Source organism: Lactuca serriola, chromosome 8, assembly GCF_051521515.1.
Source record: "Lactuca serriola cultivar US96UC23 chromosome 8, Lser_US96UC23_V15, whole genome shotgun sequence".
Lineage (NCBI taxonomy): Eukaryota > Viridiplantae > Streptophyta > Magnoliopsida > Asterales > Asteraceae > Lactuca > Lactuca serriola.
In genome coordinates this window covers 92,055,189-92,078,591 of record NC_136415.1, presented here as the reverse complement: position 1 = coordinate 92,078,591, position 23,403 = coordinate 92,055,189, and the positions used below count along the sequence as shown (strand labels likewise).

General features: G+C 36.4%; 1 protein-coding gene across 1 annotated transcript; it reads right to left on the bottom strand.

Annotated features, from left to right (window-relative positions):
• Positions 1-8,736: 8,736 nt before the first annotated feature.
• On the bottom strand, positions 8,737-9,826 carry LOC145067158 (uncharacterized). Its single transcript, XM_079014355.1, has 3 exons — positions 9,290-9,826; positions 8,932-9,130; positions 8,737-8,789 (listed from the first exon to the last, which is right to left on the bottom strand). Exons 1-3 carry the CDS (start codon positions 9,824-9,826, stop codon positions 8,737-8,739), a joined length of 789 nt encoding a protein of 262 aa, XP_078870481.1.
• Between the last annotated feature and the right edge of the window lie 13,577 nt (positions 9,827-23,403).

The following is a 23,403-nucleotide window of genomic DNA, read 5'->3' as shown; positions in this document are numbered from 1 at the left end:
CACGATAGTCACTCACGAACTCATTTTATTATCACAAAATCATGCCTCCAAAGAAGTGTAACCTACCCACCAGCAAAACACCAATCCTTCAGATAGATGCATCTACGTTTCAAGCTGCGGTCACAGGAGTGTAACAGCTGTCATGGCACACCTTAATGCTAACAATGGAAATTTCAGTAGTAATGTTATCGGTAACCCCGATCGTGGTGATGACCAAGTATAGCCACAAGCACCTACTTGTAAGGACACCTCGAACCTTAAGCCTAATATCCTTCAATGAAAGTTCGAGAACTTGAAAGGGAGTTGTTCAACTCAAGAACCTAACAAAGGGCAACGCACCGGGGCAGTCAATACCCCCATCAACCCTGCTATTCTAGCACCAACCAAGCCGTACTTAGGAAACCTCCCACACTGCAGCAAGTGCAACTACCATCATCATGGGGTTTGCCGAGACCTGCATTGCAATAGATGCAACATAAAGGGGCATACCGCCCGCATCTGTAGAACTTTGGTCGAGTTCATCACTTCAACTACTGATGTTGGAACCATTCCCATATGTCACCTTTTTGGTGAAACAGGACATTACAAGAGGGACTGTCCAACAGAGAAGAACGACGGGGGAGCAGGAGGATTCTGATCCCAATACATGGGAAAGCATCAAAGAACCCTGCTATATTTTGGTACGCTTCCAAACCCTGATAACTATTTATAATTATGATTACTCTTCCGTTCAAACTAAATCATAACACTCATATAAAAATTTGAAACCCTAACAGGTAAGCTATGATAACTTAGTGTATACATAAGGGTCATTTATAATTAAGATTTGTAGAGTTAGAGTGAGTAATCCCACCTCATTTCCTGTTCCTTGTTTGGTTGTGGATTTAGGGTAGGGTTGCTCAGTCTAAGGTCTTACCAATCTTAATTATACATGACTTGTATGGACCAAGCAATTATAGAGAGACCTAGTAAGGATTGTTTCATGAAAGTTCATAATTTCAAATTATCAGGACCCTCGTATTGGTAGTACCCGCCAACTTCGAATCAAAAAGGGGTTCGTAGTGATAATAACAGAATAAAACCAGAAGCACGGAAAACTTAGGTACTTAGGATATCATTCTAGTAATCATTCATCCCAGAACGACTTAATATCTATTTCATCGAGAAAATTCTGACATCCTCATTCGACATGGTTTGGCCTGGCCCTTACCATGTGAAAATTCTTAAGCTATATAAGAGAACTTTTCCTTAATCAGCAGTAAGATGAAATTCTTTCAATCCATAACACAAAACCCTTAGGTTTCCTCTCATTTCAAAACTTCAGAAGTACCCATGAGAAGAGTACCAGGCCATTCTAGCCTACTTAGTAGACAGGAAACTTTAAACGAAAAGCACATAAGTAGTCTTAGAAGTCAGTAACTACTGAAATACCTCAATAGATCTCATAAGAAAATCATTGTACCACAGGTCAAGTTCAAGAATAGAGACTAAGAACTCATTAACTTGATCTATCGTTGCTAAGTGTATACACGAGGGTGGTATATAAGCTAGACTTAACAAGATTAAGGATGTGTGCTTCCGCCCTATCTCCTGTTCCTTGTTTGGTTGTGGACCTAGGGCAAAGTCACCCATCTGAACGTTTTGGGAAATCTAAATTATATACGACTTGTATACACGAGGTGATGATGGATGAGCCAAGTATGAGTCTGATCAGGAACTTCGGAGCAAAAGCCAACATCACGTATTCTACCAGGTAGAATTCAACATGAGACCACGACAGTGGGTCGAGCTACTAAATGACTACGAATTTGAAATTCGTTGTCATATCGACAAATCCAATATAGTAACTAACACCCTAAGTCGAAAAGAGTACCTAGGTCATAGTTCCAATCATTGACTATGATAACCCATTCAAATCTCTCCACACAAAGTAAAGAGGCTCAACAGGAAGCTGTGAGACCTGAAAACGTGGCTAGTAGAGAAGATAATTGGAACGTGTGAGAGCACGGTATGCGAATATCTGTTATCTCCACTGAGATAATAGAATCATCTTCTAGTTCAGGCCTTCACTCAAAAATCTCTAGGAACTAGAGTAGTCATGATTCGATGGGATCAGCTATGGTAAAGAATGGGATACCCATTTACCAATTAGTCGAGACCATTATCACACTAGCATTCAAGTTGCCCCATTCAAAACCTTATGTGGTCACAAGTACAGATCCCATCTGCACTAGACTAAATTAGGTAATACGCAACTAGCTAGAGATCCAATTTCAACACATCACCCTCGCTGATTTGGAATTCATCCGAGAAACTACCAAAAATAAAATACGAATTGGGAAGCGCCATAAAGCTTCCAGAGTTAACCAGAGAAGCTACGGCTTCGATAAAGGAAAACCCTTGGAATTCCAGGATTGATGACCTTGTCATATGAAGGTCTCACTCAGGGAAGACAAGATGCGCTTTATAAAGCGTGAAATACAAAACTCAAAGTACATAAGACCATTTGAGGTTATTACCAGAATCGGTCTTGTACCTTTAAACTTAGACTACCACAAAAACTTAATAACATTCATCCCATCTTTCGCATATTTAATTTTAATAGGTGTCAATCCGAAAAAACACTTGTTATTTCACTTGATGAAATCAAGTTATATAAAAGTCTACACTCTGTAGAAGAACCAATAAAACCATGGATAGAGAAATCTAAAGAACCACGCAAAGTCTTATCCCGTTAGTGAAGGTTCGCTAGATTACAAACCGGGGACCTGAATTCACTTGGGAAAGGGAAGATTAGACCTAGTCCATGAGTATCACTTTAGACTTAATTTCGGGACGAAATTCCCTCTAACGGGGGGATAATGTGACACCAGTCAATTTTTTGGTCAAAAATTTATTGATCTATAACCATAATTGGGATGAACCAAGTGGTAGAGTTTGTAACAAGGTTTCCAAAAATATAAAGAACACTGAAATCCGAGTTATAACGAAGAAGTTATGACCAATCGAAAATCCGCGATAAAACCGGCAAAACACTGTTCAGTGTAAAAAAGCAAATTTTCAATAAAAGGCTTTTTAGACTTAACAATCTAAATAAAAGTTGTAGAATATGTTAAACCGAGAATGTTCATAAAAAGAACGTCAAAATCTGACTTCGTATGAAGAAGTTATGATTTTTCGAAGTTTCGGTTTAACAGTAGACAGCTAAAAATTCAAAATATAAATCGATCGACATTTAGCCGATGCAACTTAAACGAGAATCGAAGGTCTCATCAAAAGTAGCACAACGGTAAAAAGACAGACGAAAACGGACGTCGGATGAAGAAGTTATGAATTTTTAACGGATTTTCCTGTCCCGGTCTGTTAAAAATAATAATATTAAAAATAAATTCAAAATTAGCCAAAGAAGTCTAAACGAAAGTCGTAGAGTATAATTTTACCTACGCGTGCATATAAAGAACGTCAAAAACAGAGTTCGTATGCAAAAGTTATGAATTTTAGAAGTTTTTGGCTCAAAAACCGAGAAAAATCGCATAGTCATTATTCTGCCACGTCACCCTCGCATGCGAGACTGCCACGTGTCATCTTCAGGTTGGACTGCAAATCTCCGTGTCACCATCGGATTGGACCGTAGCTACGGTCCAATAAGAAGCCTATACCTTCGCATCGGACACCCCTCGGACACCCCTTTCGCATGCGTGGCCTTCTCCTATTGGACCGAAGTCCGGTCCACTCAGAAGCTGACATGTCCGAAGCCTCGCCTCGTGTACCACCCTCCTTCCGACGTGTGTGCTGCTGACTCCTCGCCCTCACCACCTATCTTCTTCGGACCGCACCCTCGCACCCCTATCTAAAGGGTGCGAGACTTCTCGGATTTGAGAGGGTTTTCACCCCAAATTTCACCATTTTTCACCTTTTCACCCCCTCGACCTTCTCTCGACCCCCGAAGGCCCCGATATCACGTCTAAAGCCTGAAGCAAGCCCCGGAGCCCCGGAATTCTTGAGAATTCATCCTCTCTCCTGTCGAAACTCTGCCTGATTTAAGCCGGTTTTTCGTCAAACAAACTATTTTCCGGGAAACGAAACACTGCCCGAATTACCACCTATCAAGGTGAGTTCATACCCCTATAATTTACATTTTTAATGGTTTCTAAATGATTTTTTTGGGGGGAATACAAGTTTAACACAATATTAAACTGTGTTAATAACTGTATGTGATAATAATCACACAAATAGTTTCCGTATGCTTTCAAGAATTTCCAAATACATCCAAAATGACTTAAAGCCATGTTAAATCTATAAAGTCATGTAAACTCCGTTAAATTATTTGAAAAATGTTTTATAAACTATTTCAAATTATAAATGCCAAAATCATGTTTATATATGTATAAATATATAAATAAGATGTGAAGGGCTTAGGACTAATGAATTATCTTATTTCCTTTTCCTTGTTTGGATGTAGAGTTAAGGTTGTGTTATTTGTCCGAAGGTTGTTTCCTTCTTAATTATATATATATATATATATATATATATATATATATATATATATATATATATATATATATATATTATACATATATGAGTACAAAAGGTTACTCCTTTTGGTATCACCACCTTTGTATCGGGCTGAGTAAATGTGTTCATCCGTGAGAAATCATGCTAATTAGATTAGAGCATATAAATTATAATTGGTATAATTTATGATTCAAAACTAAATATACAAGTATGATTCACGACTGTATACTTTCCAAGAAAATTACCAACAATTCATTTATCTATACCAGGATATGTATAATGCCTTTAATATACGAATAATATATTAAAGAAGTAAAGATACATCATACAGGGTTTGCATTAACAAAGGTACGGTACAGAGTACTAGGGTTAGCAATCACGGGGTAATAATACATCATACCAGGTTTTGCATTAACAAAGGTACGATACAGAGTACCAGGGTTAGCAATCACGGGGTTATAATACATCATACCGTGTTTGCATTAACAAAGGTACGATACAGAGTACCAGGGTTAGCAATCACGGGGTAATAATACATCGTAAATCTCGTTGAAACAATAAATTTGTGAGACCCTTCACGGTGTACTTATCTAAGTACGACTTTAAGTCCTGACCTATTAACCAGAATATCTTGTAGGGAGAGCGTGAATTTGCGTATAGATCTATATGGGACTGACAATCCCGCACCTCTACTGTTCGCTACAGTTTGGCTGGTAGGCCTAGGGTGTCAAATATCATTCCATTCCGACGCCTGAAGAACGTCGCCGCAGGCATATCAGTCATATTAGTATGGTTAATAGAACTCACATGGATAAAACAATGAGTGAATTACTAAGTAATATACTTCTCTTAAAACAGTAAGAAAAGATAATTACATCCCGACCAAATATACCTTCTGTAGTTTTTACTTACAGTAAAAGCTACTTATCATAAAATCAAGAATGGTAGATATACTTGTACTTCTGTTTTTGAACATTTAAAACCAGAAGGTAGTATTATGGATAATATAATATTTTCCAGGTTTTTACCATAGAACATATATAACTAAGAATACTTTTACAAATGAAACGGTTTATGGAATTAAACCACTCTTTCAAAAGAAACGGTTATGGGATTTAACCACTTATACAAAGGAAACGGTTTATGGGATTAAATCACTTTTACAAATGGAACGGTTATGGGATTAAACCACTTTTACAAATGAAACGGGTTATGGAATTAAACCACTTATCAAATGAAACTTAGTTATTCAATCTCTGTAAACTAGTATAACATAAAAGACCTTTAGTGGTTAATTTTATAAGTCCTTAGTGGTTAATTCTATAAGTCCTTTAGTGGTTAATTCTACTAAGGTTATCATTTTATCACCTCAAGAAATATAGGATTTTCTGGAGGAACCAGTGAACTTTTCCAAAGAACCTAGAGTATACTTAACAAAACTAAAATACTTATGAACTCACCAGCTTAAATGCTGATCTACTCTTTTCAAATAACTTGTATTCTCAGGAATCCGGTAGACAGGTACACTCCCGAAGCTCTTTAGAAGACTACCTAGTACCGTACTGCGACTCTTGTCTTCTACTGTACCTACTTTGGTGTTTGAATATGTAATGTTTAAATACTTATGTAAAACTTATACTTATTAATGCAATGGTTGTTTGTACTTGGATTACTATATTGCATGTGTTGTGATACTTACATGAAGTCCTCCGCCCCCGAACGTTTCCGTCGTTCTGGTTTAGGGGTGTGACACATTTCCACGATCCAATCGTGGGACATCATCTTCATAAGGAAAGCTTTTTCCAAAACATTCGGGAATACCATAGTTGTCAGACTAGACATCTATAAGGGAGAAATTCAAGTTAGTTGATTTAAGTCCTTAATATAACATCCAAAATGAAATATTAAGGCTAGGACCCAACACGATATTTTACAATTTGGAAGAGGGATGCCGTAATCCAATTTCAAAATATTTGAGGGTAGGTAAATGATGATTTACCAATTTCCACCATGAAAAATGAAAATGAATGTTAGGTTTTAAATGAATTGAAATTCCTAGATCCTTTGAGATTCATTGAACTTTTCAATGACGTGTTTAATCTTGATTATGCCCTTCAAGTTTGTGACTGGGATGCCGAGGATCACAAACAAGGTGTGAATAACCATGAAATTAGCTTCGTACTCTCGATGTTACATATCATCTAATAAATGTGCCAGTTAACCACACACGCTCCATTGATCCATGATTAACATCAAGCTACCCTTTCATGGGTTAGCACCAAAGTCACATTTTTCCTAAAGTAACTAAGATTGGGAATTTATAAAGTTTTAGTAACTTTATATCTCATTATACTTTTAATGAGGATTTAAATGTCCTGTCAAACCCGTTCGGCTAACGACCTTCCACTAGTCAAGAGTGCGGTGGGTAAGAGTGTATACCCAATGGCGGTCATTTTATAGGCCTCTTCCTTAAACACCCATTATAGACCAGCTTCATGAATGAGGCCTACTAAAGGTAAGACTGAATTTTAACTTATACATATATAATATACTATAGTTTTAATTTTATATAGTATAACGGTGTATTTTAAACTTTTAAATACTTGATGGTTTAATCTATTAATAAATTATACTCTTAATTTAATTAAACTTAAACCATATGATTATGGATTTAACAATACTCTTTTAATTAAACATTTAATTAACTATTAATAATGTCCATAAGAGTTAATTGAACTATTCAAAACCATCAAATTAAAATTATTTAATTAATTTTAAGTTATGAACCCATGAGTTATATTTTTGAAAACTCTTCAAATTACTAGGGTTTCTATGAATTCAATGTTTCTTAATTGAGACTTTTCAACTTTTAAAATTTAAGGGCAAGTTTTGTAATTCTTGAAAACTTTTGAACTCCATAACTTAAGGAGTTAATATGTTTATGAAGATGAGACTTTTCAAGTTCCATGACTTATGGAACTCTTCAAAAACTTTTGAGTTGCAAATTTGATGACAAATATTGTAACTCCTTAAAAAAACTTTTAGAATTCCAAAATTTACAACCAAGTTTTGTAACTCTCCAAAAAACATTTAGATCAAATTTTAAACTTATAAGATAACTATTTTATCTTTTACCAATTTGATCATAATACAACTATTGTAGTAAGATAATTTAAAATCAAATTACAATAATAATTAGTTTACGATATAATATAGTAATTATTTTATAATTTGACAATTTATCTTTTAATTAAATGAGGATAATCATTACCATATCAGAAAAACCAGATTTTATGATACAAAATAGTTTAAGGTAATGATCCAACTCCTATTCTGGCCAAAAAACCCGTAAAACTGCAAACAGGCTGCTGAACTCATCGAGTCAGCTTATAGACTCGTCGAGTTCATCATGAACTTGTCGAGTTCATGAATGGACTCATCGAGTCCCTCTGTCAGAAAACAGTTTTTCAGTTTTTCTAGCTTTAAACAATTAACCAAGCAACGATATAACAGAAAACTACCCATGACTCTGATACCATTGTTGGGTTTTGTGTACTATAACACTCCTATGTTGCACATACAACCCTAATCGCTTCAGATCTAAGTTTTCTCTAGTTATATATGCAACAAAAATTGCCAAAGCTTGAAACCTACAACTAGCATACAATTTTGGTAATTGAAACATAACAGTAAGTTAGAAGAATATCTCTTAATTGTAGCTTGTAGGAATTAGTCTTTCAAGAGCCTAACACCTCAAGTGTGATGCCTCAAATGTCTTATAACAAACTAAGAACAAGAGGAGGAATTTGAGAGAGAAGTAAGGAGACATAAGATCGGTTATGGTTCTCTTAGACTCATAGGGGCCAATTATAGCAGGAGGCAATCCAGGAAGAACTTTGGGAAAGTCTTCTGGATAGTCACACACCACTGGCATATTTTGCATCTCCTTATTCTCCTTCTTAGAATCGATCACAAATGCCAAGTATGATGTGCATCCCTTGGACAAACATTTTCTGGCTTTCATTACGGAAATGATTCCAGAATTTACTCTGCGTTTGTCCCCATACACCACAAACGACTCTTTTCCAGGTGGGTTTACCCTCATTATCTTCTTTTTGCACAGTATCTCTGCATCATTGGAGCCAAGCCAATCCATTCCTAGTACGATGTCGAAACCATTAAGCTCCATAATTAACAGCTCCTCATGGAATTCGTTTCTGTTCAAGTTGATGACGATATTCCTAATGCAATCGCTAACAGATATGAATTTGCCACTGGAATCTTATACAACTAAAGTATTATCAAGTTTTTCTATAGGCAATGCTAGTCTTCCACCAAATTTATGTGATATAAAGGAGTAATATGCTCCAGAATCAAACAATATATTGGCAAGTAATCCATTTATAAGAAAGGTACCTGAAGCGACGTCCGCTGCATCCTTCGTGGCTTCGAGTGTCATCTGAAAAGCCCTGGCTTTTGGCTTCGGTGGAACATTAGGCCTTGCTGCCTCCTTCTTCATCGGGCAGTCCCTTAAGAGGTGCCCTTCCTCATTACACCCATAACAAACTTTCTTTTTTAAGGTGCACTCATTGTCATAGTGCCCAGGTTTTCCACACTTAAAATAAGTGACCTCCCCGTCACATTTACCATGATGTTTCTTTTTGCACTTTTCACACCGTTTCTCTTCGCCTCCTCCTCCTCTCGAACCAGACTTCGAGGATTTACTTTTCTTGTTGGATCTCAAAGATCCCTCGAACTTTCTCTTCTCACCTACCTCATTTCTCTCCAGACCCTTTTGCTTTAACAGGGTCTCAACATTCTTGGTTGCTCTAATGGTTGCCTTCAACGTGCTTTCCATTTTGACAGTTAGGCCAAAGTCTGATGGCAATCCGTTAGCAAATTTCTCTATCTTGGTGAGTTCAGTCGGCACCAAGTAAGGAAATAGCTTCATCTTCTCAGTGATCGCAGTAGCATAGTCATCAATGCTCATTTTCCCCTTCTTCAAGTTCTTGAACTCATTGTTTAGGTTGATCTGATCTATTTTGGAGCAATATTGCATCTTCAACTGTTCCATGAATGCTTCCCAAGATATCTTCAAAGCTTCTCCTTGTGGCATCGTATCCGCCAACAATTTCCACCAGCTCAAGACTCCGGTCTTTAGTTGTCGAACCGTAAAGACGGTTTTTTGCTTATCGCTATAGTTGTAGCTTTCAAATACCATCTCCATTTCGGAGATCCAGTCCATAATCTCCATGGGCTTTGGGTTTCTGGAAAGACATGGTGGTTTTTCACCCAAGAAGTTATTATACATGCGCCCATATCTGTCGATTTCCCTCTCTAGGTCATTCCTTCTCACCACTGGGGGTTCCACCTAACTGACAGTGCGACCGTAGTTCCCTTCCTCTAACTGTCCGTTATTTAGTTCCGGTTGTTCAACAGGCATCAAAGGTTCATTTCTGTTATTCAGAAACAGTTGTCTCATTTCTTCCCTTTGTTCAGCCATCATAGCCCAAATCATGGCTTGTACTCCAGCCATTGTGACTGGCTCAGGTGTAGCTTCTACTATCAGCACCTGCTCAATCACTTGGGGTTGAGGTCGTTGATTCCTATTTTCATTTGCATCTCCGGCTCCACTTCAGGTTCTTGCCATTTCGATCTATACACCAAATTAGGTGAATTTAGATCTTTATTCACGATAGACGTTTAAATTCTCCTTATCACTCCGAAACATTACATGCTAGTTCTAATATCATAATCGAACACTTAGAATCTTGAACACATAAGGTTTCCAGATTCGGTCGACAACATACCATACATTCGAACAAATAACAACATACAAAGCAAACATAAAGCATTTAGCACATAAAAACATTTTAGGCATCTTTCCTAAATAAACTAGTGCTTGTGTTTAAAATATGGAAGACACTCATCTCGCGATCATCGCTTAGCATTCTAAGTTTAAGTCTAGAAATCCTAAAAATTCCTAGTTCGCTTAAACTAATGCTCTGATACCAACTGCGACGTCCTCATTTTCACGGCCAGAAAAGACCGATTTTTTTCATGCTTTTTAATAAAATCAAAGTAACTTCTTAAAGAAAAGTGTTGCGGAATTTTTTCCCAAAACAGAATATGATAAAAATTTATCAAAGCATTTCTTAAAGAAATGTATTTTCATTACGTTACAAAAACTCGGAATGTCAACATCGATATAGATCATAATCATAAACCAAAAACATCATATGCCACAAAACAAAATCAGGCCTCAAAACAACATAGGCCTTACAACATTCCATTTATTTTCTAATGGCCTAAAAATCCATAAATCTCTCATCAAGTCATCCAAATATGCTTTTGCCACTACTAGTAATACAAGAAACTGAGTGGGTCAGGTTGGGGAGCCTGGTGAGCATATAGGGTTTTCAACCCACAATAAATAAGTTTATTATTTTCAACAACCATTACACCCGATTACCCGTTCCCATTATCCTCACCTTATGTCCCTAAAGCATCTAATATAAGGGACCTATCCTAAGGAATTTCATCGGGATGGACACTACTACTAAAGGGATTCCTCATCCATAACTGTCTGTATGGCAACCATGGGGGGGTGGAGTACACGGGTGAACACATCGTTCACAAACACCTACATATTGCGAGCCTACTAGCGTTCCACTGGACTTCCTAGAAAAGTCTATGGTCGTCATCCTACTCCGCTAGATGACTGGATCAACGTCAACATCGAGGCCTCTCGTCATTTTATTTCATCACACACCAAATATTTCATCTACCCATGTTTTACCCAACATATTTGTAGATATAAAACACATATACAACTTAGATATGAACGAAGTTTTTATCTTTCATACAACATAGATCTCAAGTATAAATCATCCATATATCAGGTTTAGATCTGAAAAGTCTAGATTCGCAGTGAGAAAGTCTAGATCTTAAGGGAAAAGTTCAGATATGAAAGAAAAGGTTTAGATCTGACAAAAATACATATACCATTCAGATCTGAAGAAAAGTATTAGATCTAAAAAGAAAAAGTTTAGATCCGAAGGAAAAATCTAGATCTGAAGGAGAAAGTTCAGATCTGGTAGAAAATTTTTAGATCTGCAGAAAGAAGCTTAGATCTGAAAAGAAAGAGGTTCGGATCTTTCATCCAGCAAACATCTCAGGTAAACATACAACATATATTTATACACACAGCACGTAATTTATATAAAATACTTCATATCTATGTGTAAGATGAAAGTAACTATACACTCACCTGATAAGGAGTGACTTGGACAACACTTCGCTTCTTAAAATAATATTCTTTGACAAATGGGAATTTGCTTGAGAACCGGGCTCCACGTGGGCAGAGTTTCAAACCAAAAAACTATTTTTCTTAGAGTCTTCGGGGGCTCCGGGGCTTTCTTCTAATGCTAGGGAGGTTTTCTAGGCTTCAGGGGTGTTTTAGAAGGATATATATATATATATATATATATATATATATATAGAGAGAGAGAGATAAGAAAGAGAAAGATAGTTGGGGAATGGCAAAGAAAACGAGTTTCCCTCGCACCCTTTTATAGGTCGAGGCCTCACAATACGCTGGGCGTACCCTCGGTGGTGCGCTGCACGTAAGGGGCACGTGTCCTTCCTTCGGTGGAGCGTCATGAACCTCTTCCGAACCGCAGAAAAAGTCAACACACGGGGTGTACGAGCTTCGGTATGTGGGGCGTACTTCGGTACACAGGGCGTCCTCGGACTACGCGGAGCATACCCCTCGCACCAGGTTCGAGATTTCCCACTCCGACTTCAAAAATTCATATCTTTCGCATACAAGCTCCATTTTCGACGTTCTTTATATCCACGCGTAGGTGGGACCGTACTCTACGACTTTTGTTTAGACTCCGTCAGCTAATTTTGAATCTATAAAGTCCGTTAAAATTTCATAACTTCTTCATCCAACGTCCATTTTCGTCTGTCTTTTTACCGATGCATTACTATTAACAAGATCTTCGATTCTCGTTTAGGTTGTGTCGGCCAATAATCGACCAATCTAATATTCAAACTTCAGGCTGTGCATTGCTGATCCAAAATTTACAAAAATCATAACTTCCTCATACAAAGTCAGATTTGGGCGCTCTTTTTATGCACGCTCTCGGTTTAATGAACACTACGACTTTCATTTAGATTGCTAACGCTAAAAAGCATTGTATTCCAAATTTACTATTTACATCACGCAGTATCGTGTCGGTTCTGTCGCGAAACTTCGACAGACCATAACTTCTTCGTTATAACTCGGATTTCGACGTTCTTCATAGATATCGGGTTTATCTAACATTTTATTTTTTACGCTTATTTTTATCCTTTATTTATTATATTATTATAAATAAGTAATAAGCACGCAAAAGCACATAATTCACATAATATTCAAGTAATTCATCTTTATTACTTTAAAACGAGTTACAGTGGTTGACCAAAACTATTACTGTTGGAAAAGGTGTTTAAGTCTATAACAATATTGGATATGTACTTGACCCGATTTAGGATGGTCCATTTGGGTTGCAATTCACCAGAACAATTTAGACTTTGAGAAGAGGATATGCATGATTTATTAATATATTATTAGTAATAGTATATTAATATGAAATCATATTATTTAATTGGTATTGATTAATAATTAATTTGGAATTGATTTTGTGGTCAAAAGAGACTAATTAAATATATAGGTACTGATTGTGTAAATTATTCATTCTTATAATGTGGGCTTGTGATCCATGATTCCTTATGTTGGGCTTAACACATGTGGTGACCCATGGATGCTCCATGGAGGTTAAAACCCATGGAACATGAGGAATGTGTAAAGTCATGAGTTACATGGCGTAACCCTAATGTGCACACTATATAAGAAGCCCTTTGGTTCAAGAAAATGGCACCCTAGTATATTGACAAGGAGAGGCCGATTTTTGTGAGCATCATAGTTCTCTTCTATGTTTCCAAAGTGTTGGTGGTGATTTGTGATTCTAATTGAGGCATTCACATTATTGGTGCTAAGCTCTTAAAGCTCCAAGCAATAAGCCACAACAAAAGGTATGTTTCCTAACTTGTTTTATTCACTATGTATCAAAGTTTTGTATGCTAGTTAGGGTAATACCTTGCAAATTTCAAGTTTGCATGTATAATTGTGAAAACATAGATCCAAGGTATTTAGGGTTGCATGAACACCTTAGGAGTGTTAAATGCTTAAAACCCTTCAATTACGTCATCATTAATGCTTAGCCAAGAAAACACGGGCGTTACAAGTACCATCCACCATACATGGTGTCCTCAAGTTTTGCACAACAAACAGGCATGGAACGATCTTGGTGACACCGACGTGTGATCTACAATGTTTTGAAATCATGCAACCAGAGGAAATCACCAAGGACAACAAGATTCCACAAGTCAATACACCAAGTGAGAAAGAAGTCATTAGCACAAAATAACATGACCATCCTATCAAATTGGGAGTCAATCTTCCCTTAACATCAAAGGAGGTGCTACTAAATCTCCTTAGGAAATATAGTTACGTATTCACATGGACACCCACAGATATGGTGGGAGCAGACAGAAGGGTCATAGAACAAAAGTTGAACATCAAACCAGGAGCAAAGGAGACCAAGAAAAAAATGAGGGTTTAAGAGGGAGATAAGAACAAGGACATGAACATAGAGGTATCTAAACTCACTAAAGTAGGAATACTCCGTGTGGCAGTATTCCCAACATCGATTGCAAACCTAGTCATGGTCAAGAAACACGATGGAACATGGCGCATGTGTATTGATTACTCATACATAAACAAAGCTTTCCCTAAGGATTGTAATCCTCTCGAATAAATCAACCAAAACTTCGAATCCCTCCAAGGGTTCGGATGGAAATACTTCTTAGATGCATATAAGGTCTAATATGTCACGAGTGAGGGTATCCAACCTAGCCTCACTAAAGTGGAGGGGCTACCGGAGGCACACTCTGAGGGATGTCCAAGGATTGAATGGAAAACTAACCGCGTTGAGCCGCTTCATCTACAAATCAACAGAAAAAGCTATGCCACTCTTCAAACACTCAAGAGGTGCATAGAGAAAAACAATTTTCATTGGACGACAGAAGTTGAAAACATGCTACAACACCCAAAGGAGGCCCTACACAAGCTAAATATGCTAGCTAGCTCCGTTCCATTCATCCAGTAGGAATGCTCTTGATATACCTGTCATCATCGAATGAGGTCATATCTTTTGTGTTGGTGGTGGAAAGGAAAAGGGAAGCAACTCCCAATATACTTCGTCAACCGAGCTCTACAAGGACCAGAACTCAATTATCTTATCCTCGAGAAACTTGTAATGATACTCATTTACGCTTCCCGATGCCTGCGGTGCTACTTCCAATAGGATCAAGTGGAAGTATTGACAAGTTGCCTAATGAAGCAAATCCTCCTCAAACCGGAAACCTCTAGACGTGTGGCCAAATAGGCAATAGAGTTAGGGGAGCATGACATCACCTACCACCCATGAACTAGCATCAAGGGACAAGCCCTAGCAGATTTCCTGTTGGAAATACCGGGAGTTCCAAAGAAAAAATTCCAAGTAGATACCCCAGATAATGCGCCAACACAAGATCGAGAAAGAACACACATGTGGACTCTGTAGACCGATGAAAAGTCAAGCAAATAGGGATCGAGTGTTGGGTTGATACTAAAAAGCCCAGAAGGAGAAGAAGTCACCTATGCACTTCGTTTCGATTTCAACACCTCCAACAGCGAGGCTGAATATGAAGCCCTTTTGGCTGGTCTAAGGTTAGCAATCAAGATGGGAGCATAGAGAGTAAAAGGTTAACAGACATAGAAGACTCACGACTTTCAGCAAACCAAGTCAATGGAGAATTCAAAACGAAGCACAAGCAAATGAAGAAATATGTAAGAGTTGTCAAAATACTAACAAGTGCGCTCAAAAGTTTCTTGATGAAGCGGATACCATGAGGTGACAACAGGTGGGCAGACGCCCTTAGCATGCTAGCATCAACATGTTTCGACCATCTATCCAAGAAAGTGTTAGTCGAGAGACTAAAGGAGAGAAGAATTGATGAATCTCATGTAAACAACCTCTCACCTGCACAACCAACATGAATGAAACCCTACATGGACTATCTCAAACATGGTCTCCTCCCAGACGGCTATTAGGAGTGAAGATTAGAATAAAAGCCCCTCAGTATGCAATACTGGGCGGATGACAACGAGGGAGAAAGGGCCCTCACAAGAAAGATTCTTTGGATGGGAATGTACTGGTCGGACGTCCACCATGATGTGGTTTCCATAATAAAGACATGTGTAGAATTCCAAACCTTTTCTCCAATGTAAGGCCTCCCCGCTGCACCGCTAACAAGCATCACAAGCCTATGACCATTTTACCAATATGGAATCGACATCGTAGGACCTTTCCCTGAAACACTCGGGAAAGTAAAGTTGCTTGTGGTAGTAGTGGATTACTTCACCTAATGGATTGAAGTTGAACCACTAGCATGCATCTCGCGAAGAAAAATGATCAAGTTCTTATGGAAAAACATCCTAATGAGGCTCTGAACACTGAAGGTACTAATAAGTGACAATGGATTATAGTTTTCCGAGAATCCATTCAGATGCTGGTGTATTGAACATCATATAGAGCACACCCCCAAGCCAATGGCCAGACAGAAGTATCCAACAGGAAACTGGTCAGCAGGATCAAAAAATGTCCGGGGAAAGCTAAAGGCAATTGGGTGGATGAAGTTCTAGGAGTTCTCTGGTTCAATAAGACCACCCTAAGGACAAGCACCAAGGAAACACCCTTTAGCTTGACATATGGAATAGAGACAGTCTTACCAACGGAGCTGATGGTTGGATCGATGCGCACAACCCTCTTTCGCGAAGACAGGGTAGAGCAGGATTTAACGCAAGACATAGACCTTAACAAACAATAATATATCATGTAACATCCTAATTTCATTAATTAAACCCAAACCCCTCATTGTATTAAAGTGAAATCAAACCATAATATATCATGTAACATCCTAATTTCATTAATTAAACCCAAACCCCTCATCTAGGGTTTCAATCAAAACCTTCAAGTCTTGGCCAAAATTGGAAATAAGAGTGTTATAAGTGATTAATCTTACCTTGATTCATAAAATTGAAGCTTAAATCATGTTAACCCTTCAAAAATCGACCTCTAGGGCTTAAGTATGTGTTTTTTGCAACTGGGGGTGTGTTTTGGTGTTTGGGTTCGGAATAGAACATTCACAGATCTTATTTGTTTTATGTTCTAATCATGCTCACATTGTGACCCTATCTTGTTTACATCGTGAGTTCCGACAATCAGCAAAATACGTTGCTAATATCATTCCAACTTTAGGCATTTTTATCCCATATTCAAACGCCCATATCTCCTTCGTTTCTTATCCATTTTGATGATCTTTATATCTACATGATGGTGAAAACATGTTCTACATGTTTATTAAATCATATCTTACTGAATTAATTCAGATCTTAATCTATTAGGTCATGAAGTTAGCCTAAAAGCATAAAAATACCAATTTTACTCTTATGGACAAAGTTGCATTTTTCATGCATTCTTTCTCAAGAACTCACTCATATAACCACTCATAGTGAGTTCATCTTTTATTGGAAATCTTCATGAAGTTAAAACTTCATATTCTCATATTTTTCTCATAAATGACCAAATTGCCCTTTTGGTCAGTATTAACTAATCGTCAAATCTTTCTAAATTTTGGGTTGTTACAAGGCTTCCCCCCCCCCCCCCCCTTTAAGTGATTTCATCCTCGAAATCCTTTCTTCCTTTCTTGGTTAAATTATCAATTAAAGATCTCCAATCCCATATTATTCTCTTATTTAACCTCATAACCCATAATAACAATATACCTTCAAATTATTTGCATTATCAATCCACTTACCAAACTTTCTCAATTTCTTTACTCTAAATGGCTGAAATGGGACATTAAATTCTTTATCTACTCTTATTCAATCTTGTGGCATGGTCAATATCATTTTTTTTGGTACTTCATCATACTCGTACTTTATCTCGTCTTATATATATATATATATATATATATATATATATATATATATATATATATATATATATATATCTTCTAATTCTCATCTTATCTCCTCTTGTTCTTCTCAATCTCATCTCATTTCTCTACTCTTTTCAACTCGTTTCTTATTTCAATTTCATCTAACTCTTTGGTAGCAGTCAATTTTAATTTCAAGGGAAAACGGTCCCGACAATTACAAATCATTACTTTTCTTAATTATTAACATCTTTTTAGACATTAGAATTAATCAATATTCTTCCTAATTTTCATAATATTTCTCTATTACTCTTCTCGTATCTTATATTTATCTCAAATCATTATCATAACTCAAGTTAGCCATTTCTCTTAGCATCCTCAATAATTATTTGGCACTCGACTTACGACTCATCCTCAAGTCACGAGTGTAATTACTCATAGCACTTATCATCATTAAATATCAATTAGACACTCCGCAAGTCGATCTTATTATAAATTATATTTCGAATATTATAACTCATTCATGAATCATTCAAATCAATTTTTAATCTCCTTAGTCTCTACAATACACTCAATATGATTAATTTACTCAAATATTCACAACCACTTAGATCAATCACTCAAATTACTCAGATCAATTTCTCAAATAAATCTCTCAAATTACTCAGATTATTGATTAGTTAGTCAATTTACTCAGATCGAGTCAATCACTTTGATCAATATTACTCATTTAAATCAATTACTAAAATTTCATGGATCAATATTATTTAATTATGTTAATTAGTCTACTCAATGTCAATCACTCTCATCAAAATCAATTACTCAGATCATTTACTCTGACCTTTATCAATTACCAAAGTTAATCTCAATCGTTCAGATCAATCACTCGGATCAGTTACTTTGATCGATTGATGTATTTCCTAATCATAATCATACATAAAGTTGGATTCGATAGACAGTCAAATAATTGATTCCACCCTAAGCCCACAAACAAACAAGGAATAAGAAATAACGCTAAATCAAATATTCTCATACTATAAAATCCTATCATTGTAAATCTACTCAAACGCTCATAAATTACTTAGATCAAAATCAATCACTCGAATCAATAACTCAGATCAATGACTTAATTTTTCCCGTATCAATAAATCATCCAAATCGATTACTCAAATCATTTACTTAGATCAATCAAATCAATAACTCAAATTAATCAGATCAATCACTCATATTAATATTATTCGGATCAATATCATTTACTCAGATCAATAGGTCAATCAATCCTTTACTTATACTAATTTGATCAGTTATCAATGCAATCAATTACTTAGATTAATCAAATCATTTACTCACATCAATCAGATCAATTAAACCAATCACTTATTTTAACATCAATTTCTCATATCAATCATTCAGATTGCTCTAATCAATTAGTCTGATCGGTCGCTCTAATTAAAGCAATCACTTAAATCAATGTCAATTGTGTAGTTCAATCTCTCTAATCAATATCAATCGCTCAGATCTCTCAAATCAATTCGAACGACTCCCCACATCAATGAACCTTACTACACCCGACTCAAGATAATCTCCTAGCAAAATTTAAAGGTTTTTTTTTCTCAATCCTTCCAGCCTTGTAACTCAATCATACGAACTTCGATTTGGAAAAGATTTATATAGTTAGAAATCCTGTTAGAAGTACTAAAAATTTCATATAATCTGCTCCATCTGAATATGTCTAAAACTGGAGTTATTCAGTTGTGACCATGAAGGTCTTGAACATTTCAGCAATTTCACATATTTGAAGAACCAACTTTAAGCAACCATATCTCATTCACTACATATCCATTTTATATGATTCTTTTTCCTATGTATTTTTCTTATATACACTATAACTTTACTTTATGAATTTATTTCTGATCAGCTATAAATATCGACTTATTAAGCTGTAAAGTTGACACCTTGCAGCTGCCAAATTTCCAAATCAGCTTCCAATAAATTTTTATCTCACTTTACAAGCTTGTAATTTCTTCATTAAAACTCCTTTACACCTGATTCTTTTATATATTGTTTCATTTCCAGGTCTATTACAAGTTACGTTTTTACCCTTTTTCTTTACACCGCCTCTAAGGTCATCATTTAGGGCTTCAAAGTCAGCACTTTATTGCTTTAACTAATATCACGCATTTGATAAATTTTATCAGATTAACAAGATCAATCGGATTAATCACTTAAATTAGTTATTCGATTCAATAATAATAAATCTCATATTGGTATTTGGTCTCGTCATATCTCAGAGAATCAAATCAGAATCATCGTCTACATCAGTAAACTAAATCATCTCTCATGCATCTATCATTATAGTCTCGTGTTCTCAATCAAAATCATCATTATCAAGTTTTAATTTATATAAGTTTATATCTTACATTTTTTTTTATACTCAAACCCTTAAGGTTATTTAATCTATCATACTCATGTGCTTCATGATCTTTATCTTCACACATCTTCAGTTGTGTATTGTGATCTCTTAGTATGGTTTATCACGAACCAGCTCATAATCTCGACATCTCATCTATCTTCCACAGTTTAAGACTAGGAATGGATACACCAAACCTAATTCACTTAAACTGTGGCTCAGATACCAACTTGTGCACCCTCGATCTAAAACATCTAATCAATAAGATTTATCGAGAGTTTATTTATTAATGCGGAAAATATACTAAAAATTTAAATCTTTTATATTCCAGGTTAAATCAAATAAACAGAATATAAAATTTATCTATTTATATAAAATGGAGAATACAACAATAACATCCTACAATTTAAATCTTGATTTTGTGCTCCTGTCTTCTCTTCTAGTACCATGACTATTAATACTTTTACCTGCAAAAACCCAAAAATCCCTACTACATCAGACACTAGGTTAGGTGAGTTATTCTCCAATCTTTTATTAGCATTCTTTCTCTTAGATTATACTCTTCCTCATAGTTACTTCTCTAATCTTTCTCATTATGTTCATATATCTTAATTCTTCCACCATAATACATGTCCCCTTTACTCGATATCATATTTTCAGTTAAGTCTCGTGTCTATTCAATCTAATATACTCTGTTATATCCCATTACTTTTAAATTTCACTGACTTCATATATATATATATATATATGTGTGTGTGTGTGTGTGTGTGTGTCATCTAGCATATCTCATCTCAAACTCAATCGTGTATGCTACTTATAAATTATCTTATACTCGATCTCCTATACTCTATATAACTCATCTCATACTCAATTTCATACACTCTACATGTATCATCTTTACTACACTCTGTTATATGTCATTTCTGATCTTTCGCGAAAAGTTTTCATCATAAAAGAAAATGGTATTGCACTTTCTCACGCCGTGACTCATCTGTGTCACGTCGTGAATACTGCAATTTCAGCAACTACGTACCTTAATTTTCTTGATTTACTCACTTTCATCTTATTCCACACTCACTTTATTAAGTCCTTCCTATTAAAAACTTATTTATACTCTAAGATTACATCAATCTTTTATCAATATCAAAAACTCTCATCGATTTGACCATTTCCCAAAATAACCAAAATACCCTCATTAGTCTAATAATTTACTTTGATGTTTTTATCTATCGTTAATACATATACTTACATAAAAGCCACATTTATTTATATAATCAAACATTTCACTAATAACTTTGATATTATACTCGTTTGTCAATTTTATCCCCGAAGGGAGTATATTCATATTTCAATATTCTTCATGAAGGAAGCATACTCACATCTCATCATCTATCCTGAAGGAAAGATACTCATATCTCATCATCAATCATGAAGGAAAGATACTCATATATCATCATCAATCCCGAAGGAAAAATACTCATATATCATCATCAATCCCGAAGGAAAATACTCATATATCATCATCAATCCTGAAGGAAGTATACTCATCTAGGGTTTCAATCAAAACCATCAAGTCTTGGACAAAATTTGAAATAAGAGTGTTATATGTGATTAATCTTAACTTGATTCAGAAAATTGAAGCTTAAATCATGTTATCCCTTCAAAAATCGACCCCTAGGGCTTAAGTATGTGTTTTTCGCAATTAGGGGTGTGGTTTGGTGATTGGGTTCGGAATAGAACATTCACAGATCTTATTTGTTTTATGTTCTAATCATGCTCACGTTGTGACCCTATCTTGTTTACGTCGTGAGTTCCGACAATCAGCAAAATACGTTGCTGATATCATTCCAACTTTGGTTGTTACACATAATCACTGTTGTAAAAATTCCGACTAGGTCCCGATTAATCCCTTGGCGCTACTCGACTGATTAGAGGATGCCTAGCGATTAATCCTTGCATATATAACGAGTGAAACAGTATAAAACGATGAAATTTTAACATTTTGAACGAGTTTTATCTCAATGGAAATTATTTGAGGCATGATTAGTGTTCTATTAATCAGATTAACCTATTTTGTTATGATATTAGTGGTATTTACGAACTTTGATATGATATTAGTCATATTAAATTTTTTAAAATTCAAAAAATTAGTAATTAATGGTCCCCGATTAATCTTCACCTAGCCGATTAATCCCTTAACCCCAATCCACCGACTAGCTAACGTGTAGCGGTTTTTACAACCTTGCACATAATAAAACAAAAAATCAAATCCCATGACCACCACCACCATCTTCACCACCAACGACTGACCCACCATCACCATCTGCATCAACACCTTCACCAGGAACACCACTGCCTCCAACAACCTTGTCATCACCAATTTTACCATCTCCAACGCCCCCTCATCCATCATCTTGTCACCATCATCAAAGGGACATAGATGCCTCAAACCTGCAATGTCAAGATGAACACGACTAATTAGAGATGTGTCATCAAGAGTGGCGAAGCTCAAAAGTTCATCATCAAACCCCATAGTACGTCTGGAATGGGAGTCACTCGCCTGCAGATCATAGGTCCCAGCGTCAATCAGCCTTCAACCTAGCTCGACCAGCTTCTTCACCAACAACAAAAGAAGCATGGTGAATCTGTCGGACACCACATGTAAACTTAGGATGCTTAATCAGTTTTTCCATCACACGTATGACGCCTACACTCAGCAGCTAATCCAAATCCATTCGTACCACCACCAGCTCAGCCTGGATATCATCAACAATCTTGTCCTGGTCAAAAATGTCATGCTCGAGTCTCTAATTCTGAATCATTAAACCCTTATTGGACTGAGTAAGGGTATCCACTTTGTTCTCCAATACTGATCAAACCTCTTCCACGGACATTTTCTCTTCCATCAACAAACCATACTTCTCCTCAAACCCACGAGCTTCCTATTCAAGCTCCGCAACCCGATGTTTAAGTTTAGTCTCGCTCGCTGACAACGCAACAAACCCCAATTCCATCTTACTCAAACGTTGGACACTGCGGGAACTAGCAACTAGATAGATCATGGCCTAGGCCGCATCATAGGACATGTTGTGTGAAAAAGCGGCACCACCCATGACGTCCATATCTTCAACCACGAACGAAGGAAATTCGTGGCGGGAGAATTCAATAGCATTCACACAAATAGACAAAACTATAATCATTAACAAGATTCCACCCAAGGACAACGGGATCCACACTCAGGTTTGTAAGACCAGGAGGAACAACCCCAAAATAAGCCTCATGATGTGGACCCTTAGAATCTCCCTCAAAAGAAGTAGAGCTAGGGTTTGACTCAGGAATAACACCTCCATAACTAGGTTCAAGAGCAACCTTCATCGGAAACGTGGGTT

Bases quoted from the DNA above. Each gene is read 5' to 3' on its own strand.
- LOC145067158 (XM_079014355.1), bottom strand. From the start codon at position 9,826: ATGTATAATAACTTCTTGGGTGAAAAACCACCATGTCTTTCCAGAAAC. The intron at 9,131-9,289 runs GTAGGTGAGAAG...ACTTATTTTAAG, and splicing joins AGGGTCTGGAGAGAAATGAG to TGTGGAAAACCTGGGCACTA. The intron at 8,790-8,931 runs GTACCTTTCTTA...ATAAGATTCCAG, and splicing joins TGCAGCGGACGTCGCTTCAG to TGGCAAATTCATATCTGTTA.